Source organism: Canis aureus, chromosome 1 (assembly GCF_053574225.1).
Source record: "Canis aureus isolate CA01 chromosome 1, VMU_Caureus_v.1.0, whole genome shotgun sequence".
Lineage (NCBI taxonomy): Eukaryota > Metazoa > Chordata > Mammalia > Carnivora > Canidae > Canis > Canis aureus.
This window is the reverse complement of record NC_135611.1, coordinates 61451384-61466469: the sequence shown is the minus strand read 5'-3', so window position 1 is coordinate 61466469 and position 15086 is coordinate 61451384. Positions and strand designations below refer to the sequence as shown.

At 42.0% G+C, this 15086-nt stretch overlaps 1 protein-coding gene across 1 annotated transcript; it reads right to left on the bottom strand.

Moving 5' to 3' along the window:
* Positions 1-554: 554 nt before the first annotated feature.
* Positions 555-14170, bottom strand: GJA1 (gap junction protein alpha 1). The gene is made up of 2 exons (XM_077901515.1): positions 13976-14170; positions 555-3473 (listed from the first exon to the last, which is right to left on the bottom strand). Exon 2 carries the CDS (start codon positions 3455-3457, stop codon positions 2309-2311), a length of 1149 nt encoding a protein of 382 aa, XP_077757641.1. The 5' UTR covers positions 3458-3473; positions 13976-14170; the 3' UTR covers positions 555-2308.
* Between the last annotated feature and the right edge of the window lie 916 nt (positions 14171-15086).

Below are 15086 nucleotides of genomic sequence, written 5' to 3'. Positions count from 1 at the left end.
GAAGGATTCAGTTGTGGGGGTGAGAGAGTGTTAGGAATTTCTAAAACCTATTTTCTGTACTTGCACAATGTCTTGGAATAATAGACTCATGGATCTATTTCATTCTTTTGTCAGAGCATAACCATACTTATAATAACTTTGTTCTTATTCTTTTATCTCCAGGAGGCTCCACAGCTTTAAAATGTCATCAGCCGTATCTTTTTATGCTTACTTCTGTCATGTAAGACCTGCTGAATTACTTAACCTTACCTTAAGTTTTATCACACATCTCATTAATCTTATATTCCAAATTCAACACTTGGGTATTTATCTTCTTCTCAGTTGAATACCCAAAAACGTTATCAATATAGCACTAAACCAAAAAAAAAAAAAAAAAATATATATATATATATATATATATATATATAGCACTAAGCCTACCTAATGGCTGTTATTTTTAAAGACTCCTGAAACTTGTCTTACTTGCCTAAATCATCGTAACAATGAAATGTCTTTGTTAATCATGAATAGATGTAATACAAGTTAAAAAAAAAAATCACACAGGATATAGAGGCTATCCTTATACTAAATTAAAACTTTATTGAATAAAGAACACTCTCCAGAACACATGATCTGATGGACTAGGTCTACATTACATGCAATGAAGCTGAACATGACAGTAGTTTAACATGGAATGTCAAACAAATTAGTATTTTTCATTGTACAAAACTGTTTATGTAGCTGACATGCAAGAAGAAAAGTATGATACTCCGCATTTTTACTAATCATCTCTGATGAGTTTTAAAAAGGCATTTGAAGAAACTGGTAGATTTCTTTAGGGTACATTTCAAATAAATTAGTTACATGTGTACTACTGAAACCTCTTTCAACCTCTCTTGCATTCCAAATAAAATCTTAGTGCAAACATCAAAGTTGCTGGTCATTCCAAAAGACAATCTAACTCTTAACAGAATACAAGTTCTGAATTAATGTGTATTAAGTAGGACAAAACCAAGAATACCAGTTACTGCAAAATTCATTTAGGCACACTTAAAAGCCCACTCTAAGCATTTCTTCTAAGTGTCTCACATTAATTACTAAAGCCTGTTTACAGTACTAAAATTCTATCATTCAAGCATCCATGATTACATTTCAGAAAAAGAAAATCATCCATTTCAGCAATAGCATTACTGCTATATTCTAAAAAAGAGAAAAAAGGGAAAAAATCATAATTAACAAAACCAGTATCCACAATAGGATACATGGGAAAAAAACACTTAGGGAAAGAAAAAAAAAGTGTGCTTTACTTGCACAGCAGGAATTATATAATGTAAACACCATATTGGCCCACACCACAAAATCCATGAGAAAGGCTCAAATTTGAACACTATGTGTGCATTATTTTCAAATCTGTGTGAGTTTATACTGCTCTGCTTGTACCAATACATGACAAATAAAACACACTCTTCCACACACATACACATAGAAGTGATTGTTAAATATTGAGCATGGCTTGATTCCCTGACTCTAATTCAAAAAATGTTAAGTGATATCCCCACGGTTTTAAAAATCTTTACAGAAACCATTAAATGAATGTGAACAGTAGTTGAGGAATGATGAAAAAGTGATGGCATTAATAGGATGCAAGTAGATGTTAAAAAAAAATAATGTACATATGACTGGCTGAGATTTGAAAATGCATGGAAAGTCTTTTTTCTGTGGGCCCTATCTGAACTTTTAACTGATACCAAGAATAGAAAATATAGTATCACAAGTCCACAGACACCTGGAGGGTCCCACCTAGGACGCTTACCTTCAAAGTGCAAATTTTAACAATGGAATGTTTTTTAGCAGGGACATAAGGACAATCCTCCAACTTCTTCTTGATAAAAGGAAACAAGATGTCCAGGAAGTATTTTTTTTTTTCCCGGCCAAAGTTATCTCAGTTTCATGGTAAAACAAAAAAGTACTTAACCAAATACATCACCCACTCTTTCACATATACAGCACTATTCTTAGGGTGTGTGGGGGGGAGAAAAAGCCCTTACCTATGTATCACCTAATGCAACTTATATTTAGAACTAAAGTTCTTTGAATAAACTACATTAAATACCAACTTGTACCTCCCGGTTCCCCTCCCTCTCCACCCGCCTATCCCAAACACCCCCAGTGAACCCAGGTATTCTAATGTCTTTGTGTTTTCTAAGCCTCACGATGAAGGCTGTTGAGTACCACCTCCACTGAAACAAAATGAACGCCTAAGGTGCGCTTTCTACAGCACCTTTTCTCTTCTCCACACTGAGTGGAATCAATGCTCTCAAGCCTGGATCTAGATCTCCAGGTCGTCAGGCCGAGGTCGGCTGCTGGCACGGCTGCTGGCTCTGCTGGAAGGCCGCTGGTCCACAATGGCTAGTGGCTGCAGTTCATGCCCAGCGGCTAGTTTTTTAGAATTCTGGTTGTCATCAGGGAAATCAAAAGGCTGTGCATGGGAGTTGGAGATGGTGCTTCCTGCCTGGCCCATTCGATTTTGTTCTGCACTGTAGTTAGCCCAGTTTTGCTCACTTGCTTGTTTGTTGTAATTGCGGCAGGAAGAATTATTTCTGTCTCCAGTAACCAGCTTGTACCCAGGAGGAGACATGGGGGAGAGGGGAGCCGTGGGTGAGGAGCAGCCATTGAAATATGCATATTTCGGAGATCCACAGTCTTTGGAGGGGCTCAGTGGGCCAGTGGTAGCATGGTAAGGATCGCTCTTGCCTTTCACGCGATCCTTAACACCCTTGAAGAAGACATAGAAGAGTTCGATGATGTTCAAGGCAAGAGACACCAAGGACACGACCAGCATGAAGATGATGAAGATGGTTTTCTCCGTGGGGCGAGAGAGGAAGCAGTCTACCTGATGAGGGCAGGGTTCTCTTTTGCAAGTGTAAACGGCACTCAAGCTGAATCCATAGATGTACCACTGGATCAGCAAGAAGGCCACCTCGAAAACAGACTTGAACAGGATGCTGATGATGTAGGTTCGCAGCAGGCCCCCTCGCATTTTCACCTTGCCGTGCTCTTCAATTCCATACTTGAACTTCTTTATTTCAATCTGCTTCAAGTGCATGTCCACGTTGGCACCATCGGTTTGGGCAACTTTGAGCTCCTCCTCTTTCTTGTTCAGTTTCTCTTCCTTGCGCATCACATAGAACACATGAGCCAGGTACAAGAGTGTGGGGACAGACACAAATATGATCTGCAGGACCCAGAAGCGTACATGAGAGATTGGGAAGGATTTGTCATAGCAGACATTTTCACAACCAGGCTGTTGAGTGTTACAACGAAAGGCAGACTGCTCATCACCCCAGGCCGACTCAACCGCTGTCCCCAGTAGCAGAATTCGGAAAATGAAAAGGACAGACAGCCACACCTTCCCTCCAGCGGTGGAATAGGCTTGAACCTTGTCAAGGAGTTTGCCTAAGGCACTCCAGTCACCCATGTTGCCGGGGCACCACCTGAAAAGAAACGAAAGACAACTAAATGATCACAGACTGTAAAGTATGAGTTAAAATGTATAGTTGTCTCCAGTTGAGAGTCAAAATAAGATAAAAGGTCTCCTATCTTTCTAGCACTCTTCCAAATTAAAAAAAAAAAAAAATAAGTTCAAACTCTTCCTGTCCCATTTCCCCCTGCAAACAAGTCTCACAATTTTCTTGAGATATGGTAAATCTTAGAAGCAATAGAGCCGATGTCCCCAGTAAATGGCAATCTTAACTTGCAAAGGACAGGTTAACTTGCTCAACCACTGCCCCACCATGTGACTCGAAAAACTGTCTATGCTAAGTGCCTCTGCTTATTTTATCCGTCTGATAAATGAGGGCAATTCTTGCCGGGTAGGCCTGTGTCTGGATGCATGCCTAAGCAAAATGCTGAAAGGACGGTTTTCAAAAAGTACAGGTGTTTAAGAACTGAAGTAAGAACGCCCCTGAACACACACACACACACACAAACACACACACACACAACCTTGTTTCCAAACCTCCATCCTATTATATAGAATTTTATCCCTAATTGTACTCTGAACTGTTTCACCTTGCTCGTTCAAGTGTAATTAGTGCATATTTTATAATAGGGTCATTTATACTTCTCTGTTTCTTCTTAAGCAGTGACTTAGGTGGTTCAGAAGTCTGTCTTCTGCCCAGAGAAAAATATGTTGTACTAAAATACGCCATTTTGACATGATGTGTCATTATGTGCAGGAAACTACTTTCAAAAAAGCAAAGTCTAAATGCACATCACATTTTTTTAAAGATTTATTTTATTTTAGAGAAAGAGAGAGAGTGCATGAGCAAATAAGCATGAGTGGGGGTGGAGAAGACTCCCTCCTGAGTGCAGAGCCCCACATGGGGGCTCGATCTCAAGACCCATGAGATCATGATGGGAGCCAGTACGAGCCGGAGACCTGACCCACTGAGCCACCCCGGTGCTCCTGCGCATCACATTTCAAGTAAAAGTTCAATTTGTCTCAATACTAATTATAGCTTAAGAAATTTTTTTAAATTACCATCTTAAAGTGTTATCTCTAGCAAAAATGATTGGTTTTCATCTTTAAATTACTATATACCTTCAAGTTCCCTTATCAGGCTTTGCACCCTCATCCTATACACTAGATTTAACTTTCTATCAATACCTAGATATCTTAAGCCTAGGACTTCCCCATTGTTGGGAGTGTGAAATGGACTCAATTCTGTAGAGATGACATGGATGTCAAAAGTTACTTGGCTAATTTAATTTATACTTCTAATTGCCCATAGTTCATTTAACTGATGAAAGTTGAGCTCTTAAAGGTATAGGAAATATTCAGCTACCAGTAGAGCTACAAGACTAATGATCCCAAGACTAAGGACTTCCAATGCACCACACACTGGTTTTAAAATCATAGTGAAGCTGGATTAAGGCCAGAAATGCTTTCATGCTTTGATACAATCTTAGCAAGGCCTGAGAGCTGGGAAGAAATGAGTGACATTACATATGACAGGCATAGAGAATATAGTTTAATTTTCAGCAGAGTTGTAAGTAGAGAGTAAAAAAAAAGGATGAAGTGGTCAAAGATTACTCAATAATCAAAAACAAGCAAAGCAAAGACTTTCCAGGAGCTTAGTAACGAATTTCAGATAGTGCAAGTGAAAGTAGGATTACATAGGCTTCCTGGAAATACATTCATTATCTGAATATAAAAGTTTCTCATCTGGTATTGAATTACGAGCCACCTTCTTGTAGAAAATAAATGAAATCCAAGGCAGTCTCCTCCCCCCAACATGCAACATTATGTTGCCGTTTAATGCCTCCATCTCTGGGATATCTGGCCTACGATTTCCTGGATGGAACAAAGAAGAGATGCTGATCCATAAAGTGAAACTATGTACCAGCTATCTAAATTAGCAGTTGATGGGTATCTTTGATGGCAACCCAAAGACTGGTGCCAAAGAATGCTGAGGGAAGAGTGGGAGGTGGGTGGGCAGTTCCAGAAATAACGCTTTTCCAATGGTCATAAAAAAGGGAGCTTCCCTTCTACTTTGGGAAGGGCCATTTTAGATTCTGGAGTGACAGGTTAGACAGTGAAACTGATGTATGAAAAGAGCAGTCAAAAAAGAACAAAGGGAAAAAAGAACAAAGGCTTATAAGGTTGACAAAGAGTTAAAGAGTCAAGCAAAGTCTCAAAGTGATAGGGAGTAATTTAGCTTTGATGGACAGTTTGATGGTGAGAGAACGTAAAAGAAAAAAACCTACAATTTAGCAGAAAATACTATCCTGGGAATGAAGAAGTACAGTCCATGAGGGTCAAACAAACATAGCAGAATTTTTGGAGCCATATCAGTAGATAGTTTCTATGTGATGATGTGTAAATTGGCCTTAATTCTGTTTGCAGAGAATTACAATATTTTGCCAGTGTCATCTGCTTTTGCTCAATACTCCAATTGCCAGGAGGGAAGAGAGAACCACAAAAACAATCAACTATAAAATGATAAACTGTCTGCATACATCTCATCATATTCACTCAATGATCGAGCTCAAGGCAAACCTAACATGTTTAGATGTATTATTGGGCAGACTAAGAAGAAGTCATTTTGGTCAGTGTTTCATCATTATTCAAGGTTCAACGTCAAAATATGATTATGTAGATGCTTGTGGCAATTAATTACTAAACCTCGGTACATTCTATGGAAAAAAAAAAAAAAAACCTGACTTTCATGTAGATTCCCCAAAACACCCCACAGTGCCACCGTATGTGAATTGGGTCACTGGGCAGTTCACTGGGTAGTAGTTCTTTATTAATATACCAGCAACTTAATTGCAAAGTTGTCTTTTCTTTAAGCACCCACACAGTTGTCATTTGCATTAATGAGTTATACTCTTTCATCTGAATGAGATGAATTATCCAATTGGACACCTAGGATCCTATACCCTGTCATTACCACTATCACGGAGACATCAGATTATGTTTAATGTGATGGTTTATAACGCTTGTGATTTTCAAGGAGAAGTAACAAAAATAGTTACCTTTTCTGGTAGTTGTTCCCTTTGTTGTGAGTCAAAAGTTCTATTAACTAGTTGACCACCCCCCCATTAGTATTTTCATTTTTCCAAATCTTAGTAAAAAAATTAATGTCATTTTATAAATAATAGGCAGAATCCCTGGCGTTGACTTACAGACTGTATACCTCATTCATATTCACCAGCATAATGACAGGTATATTTCTTATGTGATACATGAGAAAAGCACAGCAGTGGAGTACACATCATGCATATTCATGCCTTCACCTCTAGGTTCCCAAGTTGGAACTTTATAGGTAGAATAAGGTCCTGGCTAAGGAGTTATGCAAAGTTCTCATTAGAAGCAAATGCTTGACAGCAGCTGGATCATCCTCCTGTGTCTTCTGTGTACCACATTAGGTCACATTTTCCATTGCCCTCCATGGCCCTCTAGACTGGAAGCCAAAAACCACAGGCATGACCTATCCGGGGCCCCTCTGGACCCTCTGTGATGGTTCCTGAGCTGCCCTGCAATCATTTGGTAGGATTTGTTAAAAACACACATTGTTGGTACTCACCAGTCTGACTGAATCTGATTCTTGGGGGCAGGGGTGCTGGGAAATTAATTTGTCTTTTTTTTTCCTGTTTTTTAAACAAATGCACCCAGGTGATCCTGAAGTTTCAGGCCAGGAGGCAAGCAATGGTTCCTTGACATTTCCGGTGCTCTGTTATTCAAAATATTTAGGATTGGGGAAATGTCAGAAGAGCAAAAAGGGACAGAGAGTACCTAAGAAGGCTGAAAGGGTAGAGCAGAGGCTGTCTGGGCACCTGGGAATTAAGCTCACCCTTCCCTGCACCACCTTGTGTCATCCTACTTCCATCTGATGTTCCCCAAGAGCACAGAGATTCAAACACTTTATTTAGGATGAAAATAAGGCTTTAGTTTTAAATTACTTTTGACTGTCCCTTTTGCCAGAGCAAATCACCGTGCCAAAGCTGTAGTCAAGTTGTTCCATGTCATTAGTGTACTAATAATTGTCAGGAAAACTAGAACACATTTTAATTTCAGTTTTAAAGGATTTCCCAAGTGACAGCTGTAATGAGCTTAGAGTAGGGACTTAAATAATGGTAGATAGGATTGCTAAAAACATAAGTGAGACTTTACACCTATCACCTTTTAATGATTGAAAGTAAGCACTTAGAGAAGATGAAGGAAAAATAAAGTTATGAGGGCTAAAAATACGTAAGAAAATGACTATATAAGTTCCTCAGAAAAATCATTAAACAGATCTATTTGGGAGGTTAAAGGGCAATGCCGTGTGCGTGTGTTTAATACACTAAAACCAAAAAAACTTTAAGCCCCTGAGCCAAAAATGGAAACCCTCCTCATGTTTTTCTTTAGCTTTTATAAGAACTCCTGTCCCTTGCAGTAAATGTCTTTGAGTGGGCTCAGTCATGACCGTTCCTCTACGGTTACAACAGCCAGATGTTCTTTGGTAATATTCATCTCCACACATAATTAACATAACCCACATTCATACTGTCAGCAAATACTATAGGCTTTATCTTCCCCAAAAACCCAGACGGGCCGAATCTCACCACCACCCCTGCTCTTAGCCTGATCTCAGCCATCATCACCTCCTCGAGTTTCAGGTCACCAGCCTAGTCACCCTGCTTGCCAAACTATTCTCCTCCAACAGCCGATCTTGAAAACTAACAAGTTGATCCGCCTTGCTCAGCTCTGCTCTGTCCACGCGGTTCACGTCCTCACCCCTGTGGGTCTCCACTCCGGTCTCACTTCATCAACCAGCCCTCCAGGTCCTGTCACTTCCTATTCCCTTGGTCTTGATGGTCTTTAATTTATCTGTTTGTTGTTGGTCCCCCTCCGTGACAAGGACTTATTTCTATCTGCTTTCCTCAACTAGAATGTGAGCTCCACTAGGGCGTTTCCTACTGTCCACTGCTGTCTCCGCAGTGGAGTCAGAGGTACTAAATAAATATCCATTAAATGAATTAAAGGAGGCCTGTAAAAACAAAACAAAACGAAAAAAGACACCAGGTTTCATTCGCCAGTGTTGTTTACCACCTCTTTGGGGTTCTCTCATATATATCCCACACTTCTGAAGTTTCAAATTAATTAAAAACGGGACTTTTGTAGTAAAAATAAATAAATAAATAAAGGTACTGTTATTTAAATAAATAAAGGTTGAAATTTTCAAGTGATAACTGCTGAAACTGAGAACTGTTGAAACGACATGCTTCAAATAATTCCTGAGCAGGCAAGAAGAACTGATGTAGGAAAAAAAGGCTCCTTAACAAAGAGCTTCTTGAATTTATTACATGACATCATAGTAATTTGGGATTCTCGCAGCACTACGTCAGGTATCATAGATGTTTACTCAGTCTCACTATTACGCTGTGACAGGTTAAGGTCTTAAAACAACAACAACAAACTTGTGCTGTCACTCCCCAATTCTGCAGTATTGTCTGTCCTACGTGACGTCATCGTTGCCAAGAATAAGTAACACCACAGTGTCTTGCAACAGAAGAAACAGCCTGTTTAAACCTGTTTTTTATTTCAAGAGTGACAAATGTGGAGGTAGGCCTAGGGCTCTGAAGGGGAAGAGCAACGCTGATAGCAACCCTGGGTGATGGAACCTCTGGGTGTAGCCGACTCTGCAGGCAGTTTAATGATCTGAATTGGGGACCAGGGCAAATATTCCCAGTTCATCAAATAACAAACACACCACCATTGCTTCCTTATACCTGGACGGTAAGACTAACTCTGTGGTGTATCAAACCCCTTCCATTTAAACGTCTATTCTATTTACAATTCTGCCTCATGGCTCCCCGGTTATCCTTAGATTCCTCTGGAAAGAATGATACCATTTTACCTCCTTAGGTATAGGATGCGATGCGTGGCATAGAATGGCCTGTTTGTTTGTTTCCAGGGGTGGGAGGGGTTGGGAGCCGAACCTTTCTTTCCTTGGTTCTTACCCCTGTCCATCACAGAGTTAACCTACCTCAACCTCCACAGAACAGTGATATGAGATGGAGGGTAAGGTAAGGGACTCCAAGGACAGTACCATGCCTACCGAATAAAGACAACACCTCCCACCCCCAGTTCAGCAGCTACCACTCAACATACCCTCCCCCCCAAGAAGTGGCTCATGGCCACTTCAGGGGTGCTAGAAGAAATGCCCTAAGCCAGAAGCTGCAGGCAAAGAGCCGTGTTCTTCTATTGTGATCTGATGGACTTAAAAAAACATAATCCAGGGGATCCCTGGGAGGCGCAGCGGTTTAGCGCCTGCCTTTGGCCCAGGGCACGATCCTGGAGACCCAGGATCAAATCCCACGTTGGGCTCCCGGTACATGGAGCCTGCTTCTCCCTCTGCCTATGTCTCCGCCTCTCTCTCTCTCTCTCTCTCCTCTCTGTGACTATCATAAATAAATAAAAATTAAAAAAAAAAAAAACATAATCTGTCAGTTCTTGGTGTTCCCCCACTCACCTCCAAACAGACTATTTTCATGAACAACCTAGTTATTTTGTCATCATGTAAACACACCATTAGAGTACCCATAAGTGCACGGATTAAGAACAGTCAATTTTCGGGGCGCCTGGGTGGCTCAGTGGTTGAGCATCTGTCCTTGGTTCAGGTCGTGATCCCGGGGTCTTTGGATCAAGTCCCGCATCGGGCTCCCCGCAGGGAGCCTGCTTCTCCCTCTGCCTCTCTCTGTGTGTCTCTCATGAGTAAGTAAATAAATAATCTTTAAAAAAGAAAAGAACAGTCTATTTTCTTCAGTGAGCACTTGAGTAAGATAACAGGCGCTCGAAGCTCTTAGAAGAGCTTAATAAAGTTTAGCTATTATTCTTTAAAAGATCTTTAGATACAGATATAGCTTATTTATTTTCTTATCTTGTAATATTTTCTTTAGCAAAACAGCACTAGGAAATGATTAACATTTTCCTAATGGTGATCAAAATTAGTTTTCAAGATGCTCTTGTAATAAGTACAATGACGCTGTTTTAGCAGGTCCATACAGACCTGTGAGAAGAATGTACCCTTTATCAGTTGATAGGGAGAAAAAAACCATGAAGCTGTCTGCCTGTCTTTGTTTCTATTTGAAGGCATCTTCCCCAAATCATCAAGAGTCATATCCTATAGAACGTATCTGGCTCACAGAAATTGCTAAAAACAAAACAGACAAACAAAAAAGCCCACCACTCCATTTCTACAGTATTCTGAAGGTTAAGCATTCCATAAAACATATTTTCTAGAAATTACTTAAAAAGCTAGGGAAACTTAGATATGAAGATTATGGGAAATCTATCTAAGGATAAAGCCATTGATACACATCTCACCAGGCTTTATGTTTTCACTTTGGAAAAAAACAATATGTACACACATAGTCAAATGGTGAATTTAGACAGGCAAAGTGAAGAATTTAGGTAGTTATCCCAAAGATCAAAAAATATATATAATTAATTAACCACCCATGAAGGAGAAACTTGGGATTTTTTTTTTAAACTTGACTTAACCATATTGCATACTGACCTTAATGAAAAACACTACATAACTACTTTTCCCTGGTGAAAAGACACCAGAGCTGAACTGGTGTCTGTGGATAAGCTTCAACAATCTATTTAAACAACCAAGAATCTTGGAGGGAAGTCAGCACAACAGGAAAGGTGGAGTAGAAGGTATTAATCACTGGTGACTTTCCTATCATTCCCTTCCCTCCGGTATCATATATAAAGGGCTCTTCGGCTTCATACCAAGCTACACCTCTGGATATTATAAAAGAAAGGAAGGAATGCACTGCATCATGAGTTTCCATCCTTCTCTATGCAGGAATTGGAAACATCTAAGTAAGAAAACAACTCTGAATATCTGAAAACACACCCTTTCAGATGCTTGCTACTGAGTTTCTTTGAAATCTTGTTTCCCAGAGAGGGTCAGCAAGGTAGGAATCAACACAGGAAAGAGTGAGAAACCCCACTACAACCGGGGCAGCTGTGGCCATTAGCTCTAAAAGGCATCAGAAAAATGTGGAACCTGTTTGAACAGTGAAGAAAGGAGCACAACACTACCACTGTCATTTTTCCATGCAAAGGACAGGTGACCGCTCTACGCTGACTGTGGGAAGTAGAAGCACCACACACACACACACACACACACACACACACACACACTGCCAGGACAGAACCGATTCCTGCCACCGGTATCCTCTTCATGCCATCTGGGCCTACCTAGAAAAATTAATTAGCCTTCCCCAGAGGTATTTGCTACCTAACCAGTTTATTTCACTCTTTGAGATGGGCGTTAATTTGAGCTCTCTGCATCACTACAGCCTTTTATTTCCAAAAATCCTTGTACACAAGTGAAAAGTAGGCTTCCTCAAGAAACCCCCATCTACTGCCCACATTGCAAAGGGGCCCTTTGTGATCAAATGTGCCCAATTTTCAGAGGCTGAGAGTAAGCCCATCTTTTTCACTACTGACTTGGTTGGAGGAACAGAACTCAAGACCCCAATCTCCTTTCCCCAGGAGGTTACACACATAGCTCTCCTCTTCCCACCCCCACCCTGCACTCCTAAAGAGAAACACAGGGTGAGGATGAGTAGGAGGCCGGTCCAGGGGAGATTATGAAAAGTTTCATCAGAGACGCTTAGTAAACTCCTGGATGCGTATGAGGATGGAGTGGGCAACCCGCTGCTCGGAACTGCGACGTCTGAGTTTCCGAATCCTGCTAAGGATTGGCCTCTGGACACGTCATTAGCCCTTTCCTCATTGCATTAGGGGCCACCTCCCCACCCTCATTCTTGGGAAGTTTCGAGAACTTCCAAGAGGTACAAGTGCAACATAAGCACGGTAATTCCCAAGGTCCTCGGATTGCCTTAGCCATGTTTACACAGTGGGATTCAACACGTTTAAGAGGAGGGGAAAAAATTAAAAAAAGGAGGGAGGAAGGCAGGCAAATTAGATTGACACGTTTAATTAAATTAATCGCTGGCTGCGGGCTGGACTCCTCGGCGCCCCGCTCCTCTCCCCCTCCCCTGCTTGGGAGGGGCCGCAGCCCTGCGCTCGGTCCGACTGGCCTGGATTCGGGGGGGGGGGCACCCTGCAAACCTCGACAGCCCCCGGGGTGGGGGTGGGGGCCCTGCCGGATGCGGAGACGCCCCGCAGCACCCCCTCCCCTCCCCGGTGCACCAGCTTTCATTTTTCATCTGCTTTTCAGCCTTCGCCCGTGCAAATACTTCCAACTGTAGGGTCGCACCCAAGAATCTAAGCTAATTACTTGGGCCCGGGACCCTGGCGGGCGCGATGATGCACGATTGCATTCCTGGCTCGCAGAGGGTGTGCGGCCCCGGCCCGCCCGAGGCCCTTCCAGTGCCCGAAGCCTGTGCGGGAGCAGCTCCGCGCGGCCGCCGCCTCCGGGCAGCCCGCCGGCAGGCGCCGCCGGCTCGGCAGCGGGTCCCGGGGGCGCAGCAGCGCGGGAGCCCGGCTCCCCTGCGGCGCCCGCTTCCCGGAGCTCAGTCTCGGCTCCCAGGAGCTCGGGGCTCAGGCAGACCGGGTGGGGATGCGCCCCCGGGCAGTCACTTTTGTTCTCAAAGTCTCTTCCACCCCGTCTGAGGCTCTGTGCACGACCACCACCCACCACCCACCACCCACCACCCATCCAAGGGGTTCCCTCTGCTGAGCTGCCAACGTGGTCCAGGAAACAAGGTGGCCCTCCTGAGGGTCTCCTTTTTTAAAAAACAACAATAACAACAAAAAACACAAACAGATAGTAACTGTTGCTTTTAAAAAAACCTTCACTATTACAACTCGGATTCTCACATCTTTTTGTCCGCTGGGGTAAATCCCAGGAAGGGACCACGTGGAAGTCAAGCAACCGCAAAGTCTTTAACAAAGCATTTTGTTAACAAGTCGGCTTCGCCCGGCTACAGAACAGCAACCAAGATTTACATATGAAAAGCACAAAGTGTCGAAAATCTAGAGTAAGCAGGCTGAGCAAATTTGCACTTTGATTTCTGTGATGTTGTCAGTCAAATCCCCAACCCAGGCCCCAAACACCACCACCACCATCCCCACCACCACCACCGCCGCCGCCACCCGTTACAAAACACCTAGACTATTACCGATTACCAAAAAAAGTAAAATTACACTCTAACACGAAGAGCCAAACACCCAGCAAACTAGTGCTTCATTCTAAAGGTCTGAACCTTATTTTACCTGTTGCATTACTGCTAGAAAACTTTTCAGCCGTCAAGAAAATAAATACTGAACGTTCAATTTTAAATCTAAAAACTACAGAACACATTTTCAAGCTCATCTTCCCACTTACAGTATCATATCAAAGCTACATTTAGCACATTTTCAAACTTTAGAAAACTTTTACTTGTAGAAAAAGAAACGAATAGGTAAAGTTTTTTTTGTTGGTTTGGTTTGGTTTGGTTTTTTTTTTTTTTTTTAACTTACTCTTTCTCTTAAAAGAAGTAGGCACGCCAAGTGATTGAACTCCTTGGAGGATGAAGTAAAATGAAAAAGCAAGTTCAGGCACTCAGACCTGTCTATTTAAAGTTTAAAAGTCTGCTGCTGTTTGGTACTTTCTTCACTCCTTCCCCTAATGAAAGAAAAGTGCTGATACCTCGTAAAAGCTTTTTTCTAATTGGAGCACAGAGCTTTTAAAAGTTTCAAGCCACTGACTCAACGAGGAGGAGGGGCTGAAGAAGGGGAGGGGCAGAGGAAAGGCGGGGAGGAGAGTGGAGCCCAGGCCGGTGAACGTGGAAGGGGGGGCGGGGGGAGACCCAGAGGAAGAGCCAGGTTGAGATCAAGCTGTAGTTTAAATTTGCTGACGAGTAAAATGGAATAGCATTAGAGACGGGAATGCCACTGCCTGTAGTTACTCTTTATAGATAGCAATTACTGCCGTAAGTTAGTGCTTGTTTCACCAAAAGTCCAGGGATAATAAAAAGTTCTGTATTTTATAATATCACACTCTTTTCTAAAATTATATAGAGTGCATGTTTCATATTGCAGTAAATGAAAATGGTGGAACAGAGTGTAGCCAGTGCAGACTTGTTTCGTATTGGCCAAGGTGTGTGAAGTTAAAGGTGGGTGTGAGTTATTTGATGATCTAATTCCTTTCCTCTTAAGCTAAGGAGGGACAATTAACAAAGGAAATGGTGGGATGGGGAGAGAGACATTGCAAAAATGAACACAGGGGGTGGGATGCCCATCCCACATCTACCTTCCAACCCCCCACCCCCACCCTGCTGTGAATTTTTACTCTTTTCTTCAGTTTAGCAGAAACTAATGTTTATATTCACAACTGTATTATATATATATAAAACATTTTGACTGTGAGATGGTGGTATTTGACCTCCACCAGATCTTAGAGGAACTGAAAATTTATAGTATCTCAGCCCCGCTCATGTCATTGCGTTAAAAAATTGTGTGTTTGTAGTGAGATGTCAGGATTTTCTTTTTAAATGAAATACCTGCATGTAAGTTGGCATTAAGTGGGTCCAAAAACTATTGACCTCTTGGTGACCGTCTCCTTCTCCAAAACCCACTGTAGAGTTTTCTG